Source organism: Microtus oregoni, unplaced genomic scaffold, assembly GCF_018167655.1.
Source record: "Microtus oregoni isolate MIOR12 unplaced genomic scaffold, Mior012 000031F_ref0000149, whole genome shotgun sequence".
NCBI lineage: Eukaryota > Metazoa > Chordata > Mammalia > Rodentia > Cricetidae > Microtus > Microtus oregoni.
This window is the reverse complement of record NW_024543090.1, coordinates 18,626,241-18,645,143: the sequence shown is the minus strand read 5'-3', so window position 1 is coordinate 18,645,143 and position 18,903 is coordinate 18,626,241. Positions and strand designations below refer to the sequence as shown.

Below are 18,903 nucleotides of genomic sequence, written 5' to 3'. Positions count from 1 at the left end.
TGACACAATATAGTATGTAGTATGTAAGCCCACCACCCAAGGGTTAAGGCATGAACTAAATGGTTCAGATAGACCCAACCAAACTTGACTGATCTTCACATCCCCCCTGCAGGACTTTCAAAACTGCAAAATCTCTGCTTTGTCCCTAGGTGTCTTTGTGAGGGTCACTGTTGCTGTGATGAAACACCATGACCAAAAGTGACTTGGGGAGGACAGGGCTCATTTCACTCACAGCTCCATATAATAGTTTTATCATCAGGACCAACAAGGGCAGGAACGTGGAGGCAGGAGCTGATATGGAGGCCAGGGAGGAATGCTAGTTACCGACTTGCTACTCATGGCTAGCTCAGCCTGCTTTCTTATAGAATCCAAGACTACCAGTCCAGGGGTAGCCCCACCCACAATGGGCCGTACCTACCCCATCAATTAATAAAATGCCCTACAGGTTTGCTTACAGCCTGGTCTTATAGGGGCAACTTCTCAACTGAGGCTCCTACCTCTCTGGTGACTCTAGTCTTGTGTCAAGTTGACATAAAATCAGCCAGCACACTTGGGTGTCTTGGCATGGTGATTGAGTGGTAACCACTTATCTTTAGCACTTAGAGGGTAAATTTCACCCACTAAATTCCCAATTGATACCGATTATGAATGTTTTTGTTATTGTTTTACACCAGTTTCACTGTGGATACTATGTGTGTTTTTCTGGAGCATTGAGTCTCTAGTACCTTAGTCACAGACACGCCTTTCCTTCCATTTTTATGGTGAGCAGGTGTTTTAGTGCTGGAAGGTGGAAGAGGAAGGGGAAAAAAGTGTATCGAGTGAGGATCCCATGTAGAACCATATATTAGGACGTGGTCATTTTGTCTTCCTGGGTGTAGAGGTGCCAGGGGTGCTTACGGAGCAACTGAAAATAAAATAACCACGTTTACTCCACTTTGCCAGGCAGGCGAAGCCAAAGCCTTGCCAACTGTAAGCTCCACCCTTGTTGCCTTTGTACATCTTTAGGGGTGTGAATTTTTTCCACTAGCAAAGAAATGACCCAGCTCCTGCTAAAGGGTGTGGGGAGGTCTGGATCTTTTACTTTTCTGTAGCCTTCAGAAGGCCAAGCTTCAAGGCGGAGAAAGGTATGAGCACCAAGGGACCAAGAGTCACAACTTCAAGTGACTGAGCCTTCTAACCAACAAAATCATGTTAGGTATGAGGGATGTTTCCGTTGGTGAAGTGCTAGCAACGCAAGCTCGAGGACCCGAGTTTAAGAAGCCCAATGTGGCTGTGGAAGCCTGTAATCTCAACAGTTGGGAGGTGGGAATAGGAGGATCCCCGGGCTCAAGGGCCAGCGGGCCTAGTGCAATTGCTGAGCTCCAGGTTCTGTGACAGACCTTGTCTGAGCAAAACAAAGTGAGTGGTTGAAGACCCCTGATGTCATCAGTCTCTGGCCTCTGCATGCTCATGTACCCATATCAGCATAAGCATACGACACACTCACGACAATAAACAAACAGCAAGTGAATGAATGGATGAATGAAACCTTGCTAAGAACCTTAGGACTCAGATTGTAAAGTACACAACCTTTTGGGGGTTTTTCGTTTGTTTTGTTTTATTTTGTTTTACAGTACTGAGGAACCAACCCAAGGCCCGGCACATGCTAGACAAATACTTTCCCATTAAGCCACAGCCTCAAACCATCAATGTTAACAGGATACTAGGTCAGAAGTTGCTGCTTGCTTCGCTTGGAGGACCATCTGATCTTTCGACCTTCAAGGCAGAGATCAAAGCAAAGGCTTCTTCTAAGACTAGTATGTGAGGTCCTCAACACCATGACCCTGATCTTCCTCCCTACCCATCCATCACTCCGTCTATATCATAATCCACCCAGCTTGGGTATCCTTCCCCAAGCATAACTTTATCTCCATTGTCTCCAGATATAGAGATCATTTATTCCCCAACACACTTACCTCCACACACCTCTGTCAAAATGTGACCCCACTCCTTCAAGGCCAGTCTCCAATGTCACCCTTCTGAAGGTCTAGCCATTGTTTCCTGTCTGGCTGGCTTTCCCTTCCTCTGAACCGCCTTCGTGTTTTGTTCGTAGTTCCCTGAAGGCCCTCAATGTCTCCTGCACTGTCATACTGCTGGTAGCTCCTGGTGCTCAGCTTTCTGGGACAGCAGGATCTTCATTATACTCGGAGCCCACAGCACCTATCACAGCCTTTTTGAACAAAGAACTTTTGATGAGTTCAAGCACAGAACTCTATCTCTGTTACTTGGTGCTGGGCTATTACTATTTGTAGGTGGTTATTTAACCAGAGGTGATATTCAAATCATGTAGTAACTGGGACAGCCCAGGTTCCTATCAGCCTGACCAAATGCTTTTGGGACAGCCTGAATATCAGCCCTGCTGCTGTGCTTTTCCTAGATGAATATGGTCCTTACCTCCTCTCACAAGACTGCTCTGGGCAAATGAGGTAACACATGTGGAGGTTTTTGGGGAGCAGAAAGTGACTTGCAGATGGGGGGCTGCAGGCAGTCCTCTGGTACCCAGAGTGGGGTTGGCTCCTTGACCATCAGCGTCATGGTCCACTTCATTCCAAGTCACCTCCTGAGAGCAAACGAGGGAGCTGTTGAGCAACTCATCAGGACAGCACAAGCTTGTGAGAGCTTGGAATCAACCCCCAGATCTCCCTCTCTCTTAATGTTACCTTCTTCAAGCTGGGCCTCTTACCCTTTTAGGCTAAAGGCTAAATATTTTCAGTAGATGAGTTTTGAGAAATCTCATCAAAAAATTTAAACCTAGGAAGACTTTTTGAACATTACTGTAAATTAATTCATTTAAGGATGCCGTTTGCTATTGCATTTTGATCTTAAAACCGAGATTCTTTAATGATTTCTGGACATATCAGGTGTTCTGACTCTCTATGTGACATTGGGCTGTTCTGCCTAGACCTGCAAGTGGATTGACCCCCGTTCAAAGAAACTAAGGTTTCATCATAGCTCCTTTGTCTCTACAGTTTTCTGTCTCCTTTTCCAATGTGTTCTTCCTGAAGAATTGTGTTTGAAGCCAGGCGGTGGTTGTGCACACCTTTAATTCCAGTCTTCAGGAGGCAGAGGCAGGCAGATCTCTGTGAGTTCTAGGCCAGCCTATTCTACAGAGCAAGTTCCAGGACAGGCTCTCAAGCTACAGAGAAACCCTGTCTTGGTAAAACAAAATAACAACAACAAAAAAAAAAGAATTGTTTTTGAGCCTTACCATTTTATTCCCCCCACCCATGTCCCTCCCATTTCTAAACTGTAGGAATACAAATCGTTAGCTACTTCCTTCTCCTAAAGGCATTAATTCTTTCCATTAAGCACTGGTTGCATTTTTGTGTTTATTAGTCATTTACAGCCAATGTTTGTTCTCGTGCCTTTGGATTTCAGTGAAAGAAATGGTCTCAGTGTTGTGTAAACAGCAGGGAACTAGAGATCCTTGGGAACTGACAGGACGGTAGACAAGACTTGAGGAAGTCCCATCTGAAAGGCAACACAGAATTATAATAAATATGAACAAGTTAAAATCCTAGAATTAGAACAAGAATTATTATTTAGGACAGTATTGTGCAGCCACTTTGTAGAAGTGGGGCCATTGGCAAGTTATTGCTGGCGCTCTTGAGTGTGCTCCTTCATGGAAACATGCTCTGTACGTGCAGGAGTTGAGAATCTCTGGGATGTGCACAGACCACATCTGGCCGTCATCCATCATGTTGATGTGCTCCTTTATGGGCCAGCTTTAGAAACCCACAAATGTTGGGCCATGAATTCAAATCCCCATGCTGTCACTCACTAGTCACCTCCTTTCAGGCAGGTCACATCTTATCATGGCCATTCTTCACCTATACATAGTGAAAGTAATACCCGCTACTCAGGGGCTTTGTGAAAGCAGAGGAGACAGCACCAAAGGAGAAGGTAGCTACCGGCCACAGTCAGGGCAGGCTGTGATGCTTCACAGCTCAGTGAGGGCTTCATGTGTTTATGTTGTTGACGGAGACTGCTTATTTGTTCCTGGCCATCCAGACCCAAAATAATCACACAGAAATTACAACACTGCTTGGCCTATTAGCTCATACTTCTTATTGGCTAGCTCTTATATCTTAAATTAACCCATTTCTATTAATCTGTGTATCCCTGCATGGTTGTGGCCTACAGGTAAGGTGTCCAGCATCTATCTCCTGTGGCGGTTACATGGTGTCTCTCTGACTCCACCTACTCTCTCTCTCTCCATATATATATATATATATATATATATATATATATATATATATTTCAGCCTGTCTATATTCTGTTAAGCTATTGGCTGAAAGCATCTTCTTTATTAACCAGTGACAATAAAACATATTCACAGCATACAGAGGGACATTCCACATCACCTCCCCTTTTCTGTCTAAATAAAAAGGAAGGTTTTAACTTTAACATACTAAAATTACATACAACAAAATAGTTATCAAGCAAGAATTATAGTTAAAATATTTATATCTACTTTATCTTTTATCAAAACTAAGAAAAACTACAATTGTAACTGTCTATTCTTCAACTCCATCAAAGACCGTGGAAGAATATAATATTACCTAAGTTAACAGAAAGTGCATTGTAAGCAATTTCAAAAGTCTAGAATTGATAGAGACATCTTGTTGCCTGAACAGTCACCCAAAGTTCTTCTGTAACATTGGGACACCAATCTTCAGCCTATAGGTCCATAGTATCTGACAGACTTTTCCATGAACAGGAATTTTTAAAGATAGTTCCACCTAAATTGGGAGTTTGTTAGTCACTTTCTTCTGCAGAATGTCTGGTATACTCTTTCATGAAGCAGGAACCCTGAAGGACTGTCTCACCTTCTTTAGGCAACTTCAGCAGTCATTTTTCTGTGCATCCTGCATGTCCAGTTCATATAGCATAACATCAAACAGTCCAGGCAAGAACATTTCTAAATGGCTAACAAACTCCATAAGGAGCATCTTCAATGTTCATCATCCTCCTAAAGTAGATTGGTGCTGCCAGGAGCAGATGAGTCTCATTGTCATGAAACATCCTAAATTCTTAAAACATCTTAAATGCCTTATTCTGTTAGTCTTTGAAAGGTTTGAAGAATATCTATTCATCTGAAATATATATATATATTCCTAATAAACATGACTATAAATGATTATTATAGATGACTATCTATTAACCTATATTTCTTAATTATACATTACATTTTTAAATGAGCTGCACAAACACAATACCTTAATCAAGAGCAAATATATATATATATATATATATATATATATATATATATATAACAAAACTGATCTTAAACTTATATCAATAAACCAAGATCCATACCAATGCAAAGTATTCATCTCTATAGCATATCCTCCTTTAAATGTAAACAAACATTTATAAACAATATTTGAAACTTTAGGCATAGTTCTCTCCAAGATGCATCCTGTTTTTTGTTGGGTGAAGTAATTTTGGGGTTTGAAGTAATTTAAGGGGTTATTGGTCCATCAAACCACATTAGTCTGGAAGGGATACACGGGTTCCCATCTTCTGTGGAAACAAAAGCAGAATCTCTTTTCCAAAGCAACATATCCTTAGACCCAAATTTTGAAGTCAAGATATCTTTAATGTATATATGTTGGTTTAGCTTAGCAGCCTATACAATGAAATGTCTCTCTGTACTTAGCTCATTTACAGTCAAAAAATTTATAGAAAACACATTAATATACATACTCCAAACTCTCTGTCTATATTCTACTTTTACATGGCTTATTTTTCTTTTCTCCTTTAATCTATGACTGTTTGTACTCTGTATTTTTAAAGACATTGTTTTATTTTTAAAAAACCATTTACTTCTTTTTATAACTATTTCTTCTTTCTCCCAAGCCTATGAACATTTATCCAACACTGTGCCCTATTTAGAGGTCTTTCCATTTAAATCTGTCTTTATTGCATATCTGTAATCCTATTCTGACCAGGACCACTTCTTAAAATGATAAGTGGCATGGCAAGGACTAAAGCTGATTTGCCTTTTGACTCCACCCGGTCCAACATGGTGGAGGTACATTCACTGCCTGTGAGACTGTTGGGTAGGAGCCATCCTCACCATCTCAACTCTGGCAACCAGTTGGCCCATGCTGCCACCAAGTAACTTGCAGCATGCTGCCCACAAACCCCATTTAAGTGCTCAGTCTCCTGAAAGAGCCAGAGTTCGTGCTGTCCAAGCCAGGAAGCTGCCATTTCTTATGCTGAGTCAGTAAGCCTTTTCTTAAAGGAGCCACTGCACCCCAGCTTGCTGCTAGCAAACAGAGCCCATCCCCCCGCCCCAAAAAATGCCAGCTACCAAAAAGCCATGTTTAACTGTGTTCTTTTGTGTCTAGAACTCCTTTCCAAGCATCCTCAGGTTTTACATGGATATAGTCAGTCCCACATTGGCATGCCAATTCTGTTGACAGAGACTGCTTGTTCATTCCTGGCCATCCAGACCTGAAATAATCACACAGAAACTATATTATTACAACACTGCTTGGCCTATTAGCTCATACTTCTTATTGGATAACTCTTATATTTTAAATTAACCTATTTCTATTAATATGTGTATCTCCACAAGGTTGTGGCCTACTGGTAAGGTTCCATCTGGCATCTGTCTCCTGCGGCAGCTACATGGCATCTCTCTAATTCCACCTATTCTCTCTATATGTCTTTTCCAGCCTGGATATATTCTGTTAAGTCATTGGCTGAAAGCAGCTTCTTTATTAACCAATGGCAATGAAACATATTCACAGCTTGCAGAGGGGAATCCCACATCATTATGTGAAAACTGTCAGGCCTCTTCTATGCTTGAGACCCACAGACCAAAAGGATGTCAGTTTGGACTCAGTCCAGGACCTTGAGTACCCTCAAAATGTCTGCCTTCTTTTCTCTTCTGGTTGTGTCTCTGCTGACGGGGTGACAGTGAGACACTGCCGAACTCTAAGAATAAGCAAACTGGGGCTCAGAAATGGTCAGCACCCTCTCAGGTTTAGGCAGTCTGGGACAGAATCCTATGTCTACTGCTTACAAACTGTATAAACTTGAGCAAGTGACATGGTCCCCTAATTTTAGTCCCTTTGCCAGATGGCATTAACACCATTTATTGAGACTTCAAAGGGATAATATGGAAAGGCTATGCTGGCATGACCCTGGGAACACAGGAAGGAGTTCAGGTATGAGGACAAAATTAACAACAACCAGAAAGCTAGAAAGAAAGAAAGCAAGAAAGAAAGAAAGACAGAAAGAAAGAAAGAAAGAAAGAAAGAAAGAAAGGCTAGAGCTGAATTTCTTCCAACAATGCCCAGTGTTTCTCGTAGTCCCTACTTGCATGAGTGGGAAAAACTTTGTAATGTTCAGTTTTGTATTTCTGCAGTTTCCATAATGCAGTCACATGACATTGGTTCGTAACTCGGAATGTGTGAACCACGTTCTCACTGGGTTCTTGGTTAACTGAATAGTGGCCAGTGTTTTCCTTCCTATGGAAGAGATTTTCCCACCCACCCATGCAGTTCCCCCATTCAGAGCTGCTGCCCACATCTTCAAGAAGCCTTCTTCCTAGCACCTCTAAAGTTCTAAGGGGCTGAGGGGGAGGTGCAGGTAAAACCTAGCTCTAGGAAGACTCTTGCTATGGTGTTCATGCTAAGTATGATCTCAAGGCCCACACTGTGTGACAGACCGCAGTGGACAGTCACTCTTGGGACTGCAGCTTCTGTTCAGTGTTCTCTGAAGATCACAGCCCTGATGCAGAATAGTCTAGGAGCAGTAGAAGCCTCTGTGAGTACTCAATCAAGTATAATCTATCACTGATGGTTTACCGAGGGAGAGGGACCTACAGAAGAGTTTCTGACGATGGCAGACTGTGCTCAGTGAGTTTTGCCTTACATGGTGTTTTAAGGCAAATAGTTCTTTTCTCTAGAACTATTTGGGGTGGTAAGATGGTATTTGGTACCTCGCTGGTTAAAATCGCCTGCCTGATTGCTGTAAGGTTGTCCTGCGCTAGACTGAGTTTATCTTGACTTGTCGATCTGATAAAGTTAAGTTGCACACAGAAAACATTTCTGAAGAAGGTTGAGGTCCTGGAAAGCCAGTAATTCATAGATGGGCTTTGCGTTATTTCACCGTGTGGGTATGTACAAAGTCCCCCTTTTTAGCACCTGCTTGGCCTGCTGCCCGCCTCCCCAAGCCCAGAGTTTTAGTTCATTTGGGAAAAGCAACAAATACGTGATTTCTTACAGTTTAAATGTTTTCCTTTCATACAATGTATTTTGACCATATTTCCCTTCCCCCAACTCCTTGTGGATCTTCCCCCACCTCCCTACCCAGCCCCAGACTTTATATTCTCTATCAAAAGAAAAAGACAAGCAAGCAAAAAAAAAAAAAAAACCTAGTAAGATAAGGAATATCAAAATAAAACATACACACACACACAAAAATATGGAATCTGTTTTGTGTTGAAAATTCTTAGAATTTAATAGACAAGAAAGAGGTGAGAGGAGTAAGTTACAATGAGCAAGGTAAGAGTACTGCCCCACATTTCCTGCCCAGCTTGTTTGTGGTTCTGTCTTCTTCAAGTCTTTGGCTTGTGCCCAGCCTCCCACCAACCACTTCCTAGCAGTTCTCCGGGTCCCTCTGAGAAGCTAGGACCTAGCCTAATGCTCCATTTCCCCTGCCTAGATGCATTCCTATGGGACTACCGTGGGGTAGGTCATGGCCTGTGTGCCAATGAGGCTGTGTCCAAAGCAAATTCCTTCAGATCAAATCAAACTGCACTATGCTAACGGGCCAGGTAATTCTACTGTTCAAAGGGTTCTGGGAGTAGAAGCTGGCACAGTCTTCTAACAGTGGCTTTTAGAGTCTGAAGCCATTGCATTGCACCTGAGTCGGCTCACTGGGTCTTCCCTCCTGTCCCACTTCCACCCTGGCCCTGTCTTTAGTCCCTTGCACTTTGCCTACTTACTCTCAGAATTATTACCAGTTTGCAGAATTGCTAAGGACAACTTCCTTCATGAGTTCTCAGGTCCCTGGTTCCACAGATGTGGCAGGTCTAGATTCAGGCAAGCAGCCCCCAGGACAGCCAGCTGTTTTGTGCAGCAGAGACAACGTAGCTAAAACATCCTTTCTCACTTTAGGCAATCCATCACTTTAGGCAATCCATGCACTTGGGTAGACATTTATAGACTGTGATCACTCATCTAAAAAAATCTAGGGAGAGAGAGAGAGAAACAGAGAGAGAGAAAGAGAGAGAGAGAGAGAGAGAGAGAGAGAGAGAGAAATCTGTTGGTTTGCTATAGAAATAGAGGACACTTCTCCTGGCCAAGCAGGGTACTGACAACTTAGGACAGTCACCATTTTTAGTCAGTGGCAATTGGCTCATAGGCTGTGTGTGTTCTAGACCCAGGCAAAGGTACTCGTAGTAACTGTCTCATGTGCTCATAAACAATGGTGGGTAGGTCTAAGGGTTAGGATTGCTGGGGAAAACTTTAGAGCATGTTCTGTGGTTCTACAAAGACCAGTGAGACTGTGTGTGTAGCAGTTCTTCATGGGACAGGAGGGAGGCACCAGTGGAAATATCCTTGTAGCATAGGTGGCTTTTTCTAAGACTTTACTATACCAAGAAGAAAACAGGTGCGAAGGAAAGAGACCAGTGCTTGGGACGAAAGGCCCTTCCTGCCAGGTATTCGATTTACCACCCCTATCGCCATGACTACAGTATGTTGCCTCCATTTCTTAGCCTTAATATCAAGCCCATGGTCATCCCAGAGAAAAGGAGTCTATCAAGATTAGAAAGACTAGAAGAGAACCCTAGTGAGCATCAGACCTTGAACCTCACAGGTCTGCTGAGGCTGCATGGATTGCCCATCCTTGGGGCTGACTGTCAGCGCCTCTTCCAAGCTCCAATTCCCAGCTGTGGCTTTCTGTTGTTTCCTTGAGACAGACCATACTGAGAATAGTTACATCCCAGAAATACAGAAACACCACAGACCAGGAACCTGTCTTCTCCGGAAGAGCAGTTGAGCACTCATTCTGATTGGCAAGCTTGTCCTGGTCCCAGTCACCAACATTTGGTTTCTATACACTCTTCTCTTCCTCTCAAGTCCCAAAGGGTTGAGAATTAAAAAAAAAAAAAAAAAGGTGAGATGAATTACATATTTTATGCTGCCAAGACTGTGAAGTTGAAGGCCTGTGTAACTAAATTCCTTCGTCATATATGCTTGCTGTCTCCGTTGCCACTGTCGGCCTGAGAAATCCCTGAACCCAACACACGAAACCCAGTGCGTTTTGGGGTGTCCTTTCCAGAGTTTCGAGAATGTCATTGTCTCACTGTCCAGTGGGTTTTACTTCTCTGAAGTGCTCGCCCCGTTGTTATGTGTTCAGAGTTCTGAGTGTGCCTGTTGGGTTCCGCCTATATCCAGTCTGCCTTCATTTCTGGGATGCTGATTTCCTTTGACAGGTTCAGCCTTGCCCATGGATTTCTGATCCTGGCTCCCCCAATTCCTGGATGGAACACACATGCTACTTCCTGTTATGCAAGCCACCTCCACCCCCATGCGTATTCATGCTCAGTCTACCAATTTCTGACATTCTGCCTTTGGTACCCTCCAAAATCTTTTACACATCAAGATATTGCCATGGAAACCAAAGCAGAGGGGACAAAAAGGCTGCGTGTTAGTTTCTCACTCGTGTGGGTCATGTGTCTTCATGCTTGATGTCAGCTTTGCCGTGTGGCATTTTCATCTTGTCCCTCAGACAAGTCTCACCGGAAAGCCACCCCTTCCCCTTGCCAGGAGGTGGGAAACACGGAACGCAGCCTTTGCTGGCTTTTCTCATGGGATTTGGACCACAAGGAAGTAGTTTGTCATCGGAAGCCAGAAGCTTATTTAAATCTAAGCCAAAATTAAAAAGGAAGAAGAGTCTTTGAGATGACAGACACAGTTGGACCTTGACGTTCTAGGTCACCTTGTCAGAGATCTCATGAGGTCCTCTCTGAACCACCACATATATGTGGGATCCTCTCTCCCTTTCTCCTAGCCCTCCCACTATTCGATGTGGTCTCTGTGGTTTCTCTTCCTAAGATTTGGTGCCTAAAACTATTAGGTCTGCCAACTGTGGCTCATTCCTCAGCTAAATTTGGAACTCTTGAGAGGCAGCCTTACCTCTGTTCTTCAGACATCTGCTGGTACCTAGGACATAGCTTCTCTCGGGACATTTTCATAATCAATATTGGTTAATGATGTAAAAACATGGTACTGAACTTGGGGCCTTGTTCATGTTAAACAAGCACCCTACCATGAATAGGGACCTTTAGGCACCCCATCAACTCTTTAAAACTGAAGCAGAGTAAAAAGTTGATACATAGAACAGTTGGAGAGCTATGTGTCTTTATTGGTACAAGTGGTTGCTAGGTGCTCACCCACTGACCTGCAGAGCTTTAAGAAGGAAAAGATGCATTTGACAGAAAATGGAGACAGAAGACAATCAAGAATCTGTGATTGTGGAAAGTATAGCTTATACTTTGGGACTAGCGATGGGAAGTAATTGTCAGTTCACGGACAGAGGAGTCCAGAACCCATATGGCTTTCTGTTCGTTCTGTCAATCAAACGGTCCACAGGTTAGGTGTGTTTCATCAGTGTATTATCCAAAGATGCAGAGAATATGAGAGGGACATCCCGCACTCTCCTAAGGTTCCAGCCCTTTGAAGAATAAGCAGCAGCAGATGGTAGTGAAAAATTATGCACTTTTTATTATGCATTGCACATTTTGCTTATTAGAATTTTTCATATGGCACCCTGCATTTTTTAAAAGCCTAAAGATGAAAACAAAATAGAATTATTCATTGAAATATTTAAATCAGCTTACAGCAATTATATCACAATAAAATCTAGCACCCTGGAATGTAGCTAGATCCCCCTTGGCCAGCATCTTGAAGAAGTGCGTTTGTTCTATGGGATGGGGAATTGCTCCCTCGGTGAGGTCATCTAGTCATCAGAGGTCATGCAGGAAAGAGATGGCAGTAGGGCAAGGGTGAGAGACTTAAACCAAGCCCATTGGAAAAGAAAAACCAGGAAGGCAGACAGTGAGAAGCTCTGGCTAGGTGTAGAGAAAAGTCCTCCTCTCTGCTCCTCCCCCTAGCTCTGTCTCTGCCAGGGGAGGAGCAGGAGTGAGTCATCCCCCAGTGCACTCACCATTCGCTAGCACTCACCCCCACAGAAGCATGTGGGATTCACAAGCCACCATGTGGGTGTGTCACTGAGACTGTAGAAGAAGAGATGGGGGGGGGGGGATTGGAGTGTGAAGATGCTCGTGAATCTTAGGCAGGACTCCCTGGCATCGTAAAAACAACTCTCAAGTTCAGACGGAGCAAACATGACATATGCGACCTTTAGAAATCACCAGGTTACAAAAAAAAAAAAAAATCTCTTCCATATAGATATTGGCTCCAACTAGGCTTTTCCAGCAGCATTTCTGAAATCTAGAGCCGGAGGGGCCGGACACATATTTCGCAAGGCTCACTTGAGTCAGCTACCATTTAATACATGAGTCCCTTGGCCTGACAGATGGCCACCCAGCACACAGCCAGATGTGGAGGGAAGCACACAGGTGCTGGAATCAAGTAGACTGGGCCAGATCTCTCCCTCTGTGCCCATTTTTTTTGACCTACAGTGTATTACCCAACCTTTCTACCCTTGAATTCTCCCATAAGCTGTGAACTATGCGAACTTTGCTGGGCTGTTCTGAGAATTAGAAATCTCATCACCATTTCAGTCCACAGGGGCTTCAGTAAATGGAGATCACTTTGCAGCATGCTCATTTGGTATGGTGGCCAGACGCTAAGTCCTTTGCCATGGGCATGCTTTCAGCACTGGGCGAGCAAATCAGCTATACTTTCCTGCCACCCGTTAAACCAGATTCTGTTTCCTGCGATGTCTGTCCGTCAGCTCAGGCACTGCCTTTTGTGATCCCACAGAACAAATCTAAACTTGTTCCAACAAGTAATTATAAAATATCTGAACAGTTTCAGTGCCTCCCTGGTCTTCTCCATGGTGAGCCCTTTTAGATCTATAAATTCTTTCAAAGACCTTGTTTGATCTCACTGAGGATACTTCCTTCCCATGTGAGCATCCATGGGAAGACGTTTGCCAGCCGTGAGGAGATGCAGGGATAGCATCTTGGGGCAGTACATCCTGAATAAATTTGTGTGAACATGGGAGTGTGCATCTCACAAGCATGGTTCATAGCGTCCCTTGCCTTTCAACACTGGGTTGGACAGGAACACCACTACTTCTACAAAGAAAAGCATGGTGTAAAACTATGTTGTCAAATGTTGTACGAAAAGTTACTCCCTGTAGCTCTCATGGGTTCTGTTGCATTGTTGCCCTCATTTTTTTTTCTCTGTATATCTAATGCCTCCCATGTAACTTGAAGTTCCTGCCCTTCAACTTTAGATACAAAAGCGTGACCTGCTTTAACTGACAGAATGAGACACCAGTGAGAGCAGGTCACGTCCAAGCATAGGTTTAAGAGGCTATTGGATATTTCTATGTAGCTCTCAATATCCTGGCATCATGAGAAAAATAAACTCACACTGGCTTACTGGTCCAAGGAAGCTGGGAGACTTGTTGAGTTGGGCCCCCAGCAAAGGTATCTGTATCAGGCAGCACACAGCCAAAGCACAAACACTCAAACAAAAGCAAATGTTTTTAAGATGATTTGTTATCTAGCATTTTTCTGCCAAGGGGCAATTATACAGAACTTATGTGGGCCATAAAACCTACAAACAGAAAGGACTTCTATCTATCAGAATATAAGTTTAAAAGAATGTATGGGTAAGATTACAAAACCATAATCAAGTTAAATAAATGTCTCATAAAAATAAATGAATGTTTCATAAAAATTCCTAACTTTAAAGTTAGAAAGAGACTGGCTAAGAAGAAAATAAGTGTGCGTATTACAGCAAGTGAGTGAGGTGGCTGTGGCAAAAAAAAAAAAAAAACACACGGAGAGTTGGGATTTCTATCCGACACAATTCATAACTTTATTCAGCCCATGTTCACGCACCTATGTCAGCACTAGTCTGCACTCGGAAAAAGAGACTGTGGAGGGAAATGCACAAGGCTCAGGTCCCAGAAAGTTTGTATTCTGTTGACTCTTTAGGAACCTAAACATTTTTAAAGACCAATGGGACAACCAGGTCATTTGTGCAACCAAGATACTCAAGCAGAGTACTGGCTACATTGGCTAGTCAGAGGAAGACCTCTCACGGGATGAGGCCAATGTGATGAAGGATCTGATGGAAGAAAGATAACACTGAGGGACATAGCAAGTGCAAAGGCCATGATCTAGCAACGGCCTCAGAGTGTGTGAAGCAGAAACAGAGATGTAGAGAGGGAAAAGCATTTCAAAATGAAGGCCATATCCAAAGAAGACAGGGCCCGTGGAGCTCAGCCAGCCACAATCAAGGCGATGCAACTCTTTGGAATGTGCAAGGAATGTGACCTGGTTTTCCAGGCTTCAGGAGCTGTGTGGAGAAGAGATTGTGGGTAGATAAGAGTGGAAAGAGGCGGGCCCATTGGCTTGTTGCATCATGATGGTTACTCTGAAGAGATATCAAAGCTAGAGAGAGGTGAGCAGGTCACCGGTGTATTTTGGAAATATAACCAAGACTCACTGATGGATCAGGTGCAGGGAAAGTGAAGGGCTGCGTGTGAGTTCTGGGTTTTTGGCTGAGGGAATTCAGGGGGTGATTGGTGATGCATTTCAGGCAATGAAGATGAGTGGATGAGAAATGAACCAGAAAAGTCAAGAGTTCTGTCCGCATGAGTTCATTTGGATTTAATGAGGCTAAACTGCTGGATGTACTAAGTTTGTGGTCAATGCTGGAAATAGAAGTTGGCAGATATCAGCAGAGAGATGGTGTTTTAGTCAGAACCTGGATTGATTCATCTAGGGAATGCGTTTGCTTTTTTAATTTAAAATTTAAGAACTTTGAAGTTTTAAAAAACGTTAGCAGAAAGAAGTGGGAGGACTAAACTGTGGCACAAGCTGACATTTAAGAGCTTAGCAGAGGGAGAGGAGACAGAAGAGGAGCCTGAGAGAGACGTGACAGAGTGCGGAGCGATGCAGCCAAGAGAAGAAAGCCTTCCAGGAGACTCGTCAACTTGGCTTTGGTTGGAGTGAAGATTGACTGAATCATGAAGCGAGATGAGGGCAGAGGAGTGATCGGAAGTGTGGAGCTGATCGATGACGCTGAAAATTAGATACTTTGGCTAGTCATGGTGGTTTGTGCTTAGGATCCCAGCAGTTGGGAGGCTGAGGCATGATGATCTCTAGTTCAAGACCAACCTAGGCTATGTAAGAGATCCTGTAGAAACAACTATCCAACAAACAGAATAGTAGAAACAGAAATTGAAACGGAATGGTTGAAAAGCGGCTGGGAAGGTAGATGATAGATAGATAGATAGATAGATAGATGATACATACATACATGGATGATAGATACATACATACATACATAGAAGATAGATAGATAGATAGATAGATAGATAGATAGATAGATAGATAGGCTGAGAGCTGGAGGAAGAGGAAAACAGAAATGCAGAGGTCCAGGATCAGTTAGTTGACTTTTGGTTTAAGAAGGAGAGGCAGGAGCCTAATTAAATGTCAGTGGGCATAAACCACAGGGAAAATGTTGGTGTTGCGGTCTCACCAGGGTAGACAAACTGAGCAGTTCTTGAAAAGAGGAGGCAGGAACAGAGAGGTGTGGGCTTCTACAGGACCTTCCACAGTAGAGGGGACAGGCAGAGAGGGCTGGAGAGAGCAAGTAAACACTTAAGTTTTCTCAATGACATGTGACTTTAGGTCAGCATTTGAGGATTCGGGACTTTTGAGACTATGTCCTTCATTTACAACTCACTAAACTTGGAAAAGAGTGAAAGTGATCGCTCCTTCTACAATGTATCTTAGCCGTCATTATAGATGGTTGATAGTTCAGACAGACAGACAGATAGATGTTAGAAAGATAGATAGGCAGACAGACAGACAGATAGATAGATGTTAGAAAGAAAGATAGATAGACAGATAGATGATAATATATACATACATAGATGATAGATACATACATACATAATAGATGATAGATAGATAGATAGATAGATAGATAGATAGATAGATAGATAGATGATAGACAGACAGGTAGGACTACTTATGGAGATGAGAATGGAATTGAAAGATGTTACATCAGAACTGCTCAACCCCCAGCAGCCATTCCCATCCTTAGGTCCAATGAGTCAGGAGATAACATGTCTGAGACCCTAGTGAGTGCTGTAACCATGAGGAAGGACTAACCTCTGTGACGGTTCATCCAGGAGGTAGGAAATGGGTCAAAGCAGAGAGGGATGAAAAGGAAACATGACTTCTTTCTCCTCTCATCTCTTACTGATTGCTTCAAAAGACTAAATCCAACTAGCATCCAGCTGGCAAGTGGTCCTGACTAATGTGAGAATCAGGTCCTTCTTTTGGACCACCAGCTCTCTGATAATGGCATGGAGACTTTTTATTCATTGTGAAAGCTTGGTTTGTTCTCAACTAGCTCTTAAAACTTAACCCATTTATATTCATCTTCATCTGCCACGTGGTTCATTACCTCTCCTCAGTACCATATGTTCAACTTCCTCTGTGTCTGCCTGGTGACTCTCTCATGCCACCAATTCTTTCCCAGAGTTCCCATCTCACCCCAGAAGTCCCACCTATGCTCTCCTGCCTAACTATTGGCCATTCAGCTCCTTATTGAACCAATCAAAGGGTGCCTTAGTCAGGTGAGTCAAGACAGAGACATATCTTCACCCAGCATATAAAAAGAGTTTCCCAACAAATGGATTCATGGTGAAGATCAGAGAGTAGATACGGCAGAGGCAAGCAGCACAGCCCTTGACATTTGATACCATAGAAACCAAAGCAGTGCTAGAAACCATTCCCGGGCATCCTTACTCCTGATGCTACTATGCAGAACACAGATTGGGACTCCTACTCATTGGGATTTAAAAAATGCAAATGGTGTCTTTTGCAAATCGTTGCAAAATCCACCCTCAAAATCCACTGCCACTCTTCACGTGCAATGTTTATGCCAACCATCCCTCTTTGATTTTACCACAAGCCTTAGAATTGGGGCAGCTTGTACTTCAGGCTCCTGGCTGGTCTGAGCTCCTTCCAAGGCCAGGAGAGAACCATAGAAACATATCCAACTAGCCATGTGCCTTTGTACAAATTCTGAAAGATGTTTTAACTGTTTATTATTAAGCCTGTGACCCTAGAGAAGCCCCTCTCAACCCCACATTCTATAAACTTTGAGTTCCATAAAACATACAATGTAAGTGTAGATTCTACCACCTTTGGGCAGCTTGATTAATGAACACTTGGTGATGGGGAGGGTTACGGAGGATGGCAAAGCCAGGGGGGAGGACACGAAGTACCAGGAAGCCCGAGGCTGTGCCCTGGAGTGTTGAAGGATGCTGGGGGACCCCCCCCCATTTCTCGCTGAGGGTCTCACATGCTGCTCTTTGCATTTTCAGATGCAGATGGAAACCTGTGTCGAAGTAACCAGCTGTTACAAGTTGTGCTGACCATGCACCGCATCATCATGTCCTCGGCTGAGCTGCTGCAGAAGCTCATGAGCCTATATCCTTGGGCATCAGCTTAGGCTGCAGCTTCAAGGGTGCTTTTACTTTGATTGGTGTGGGATAAACCTGAGCAGTAAATGGCTTCATCTGTCCCTTTAAGGATATAGTTGTGTGTGTGCACACTGCTGTATGTGCACTTGTGTGCGTATGTATACCTGTGTGTATGTGAACTTGTATGTGTGCACCTGTGTGTGCATGTATACCTGTGTGTATGTGAACTCGTATGTGTGCACCTGTGTGCGTATGTATACCTGTGTGTATGTGAACGTGTATGTGTGCACCTGTGTGCATATGTATACCTGTGTGTATGTGAACTTGTATGTGTGCACCTGTGTGTATGTGTACGTGTATGTGTGCACCTGTGTGCATGTATACCTGTGTGTATGTGAACTTGTATTGTGCGCCTGTGTGTGTAGCTACTTTTAGGTAGGACAGTATTATTTTTGCTGACTTCTCTGAGTGGTAGATGGTCAAAGAAATCATCCTACAAATGCAGACAACATTAATATTTCTTGCTATTAAAAAAAATAAATTCCTTAAACACTAGTCACAAATCCTATTCATGCTACACAGACTGACCGGCACAGTTGTGAGCTTTGATGGACTTTGTATGAGTCCTCCATCCGTCCTAGGCTCTGAAGAAAGGCTACATGATCTGCACTGCCTTCTTTCCCTAGGCTGTGGCACTCACTATGAGCCGCTTAGACCTTGCTAGATATGCGCCCCCTGTGGCAGGATGTGGAAAGCGCCCACTTTTTCCTTCAGAGCACCAGCGATACTGTTGAGTTGTTGTCCCCAAGAGAAAAAGTGCTATAGGGGACCAGACAGCACCTGAGGCCTAGGTCTCTGCAGATGAGTCAGGACATGTGACTGTGCAAATCCTTTTCAAAAAAACAAAACAAACAAAAAATCACTACAACCTAGGAAAGAAAGGGGGAGACGAAGCAGCCAGGACAGACTCGCTTTTCTAAACCTCCTTCATGAAGCTCTGTCTTCCGTCTCAGAGACCAAGTTCCGGGGGCAATGACAAGGGTAGAGCTAGGGAGAAGGCCACCTAAGAGACATACCTATAGTAAGTAGGTGCCTCCTCTACAGAGACTTTCAAAGCAATTCACTCTGCTCTGCCTGACTCCGTGCACCAGTAACTGTGAACAAGGCCAGTAATTAAACACTTCTCCTTAA

The 18,903-nt window shown here is 43.5% G+C and overlaps 1 protein-coding gene across 1 annotated transcript in view; it reads left to right on the top strand.

Annotated features, from left to right (window-relative positions):
* The window catches only part of Rasgrp1 (RAS guanyl releasing protein 1), a 73,989-nt gene that overhangs the window by 18,514 nt on the left and 36,572 nt on the right, over positions 1-18,903 (top strand). The window contains exon 3 of the mRNA XM_041678825.1: positions 17,614-17,719. Within this exon, the coding sequence (XP_041534759.1) occupies positions 17,614-17,719 (106 nt within the window). The remainder of the gene's footprint in view (positions 1-17,613; positions 17,720-18,903) is intronic.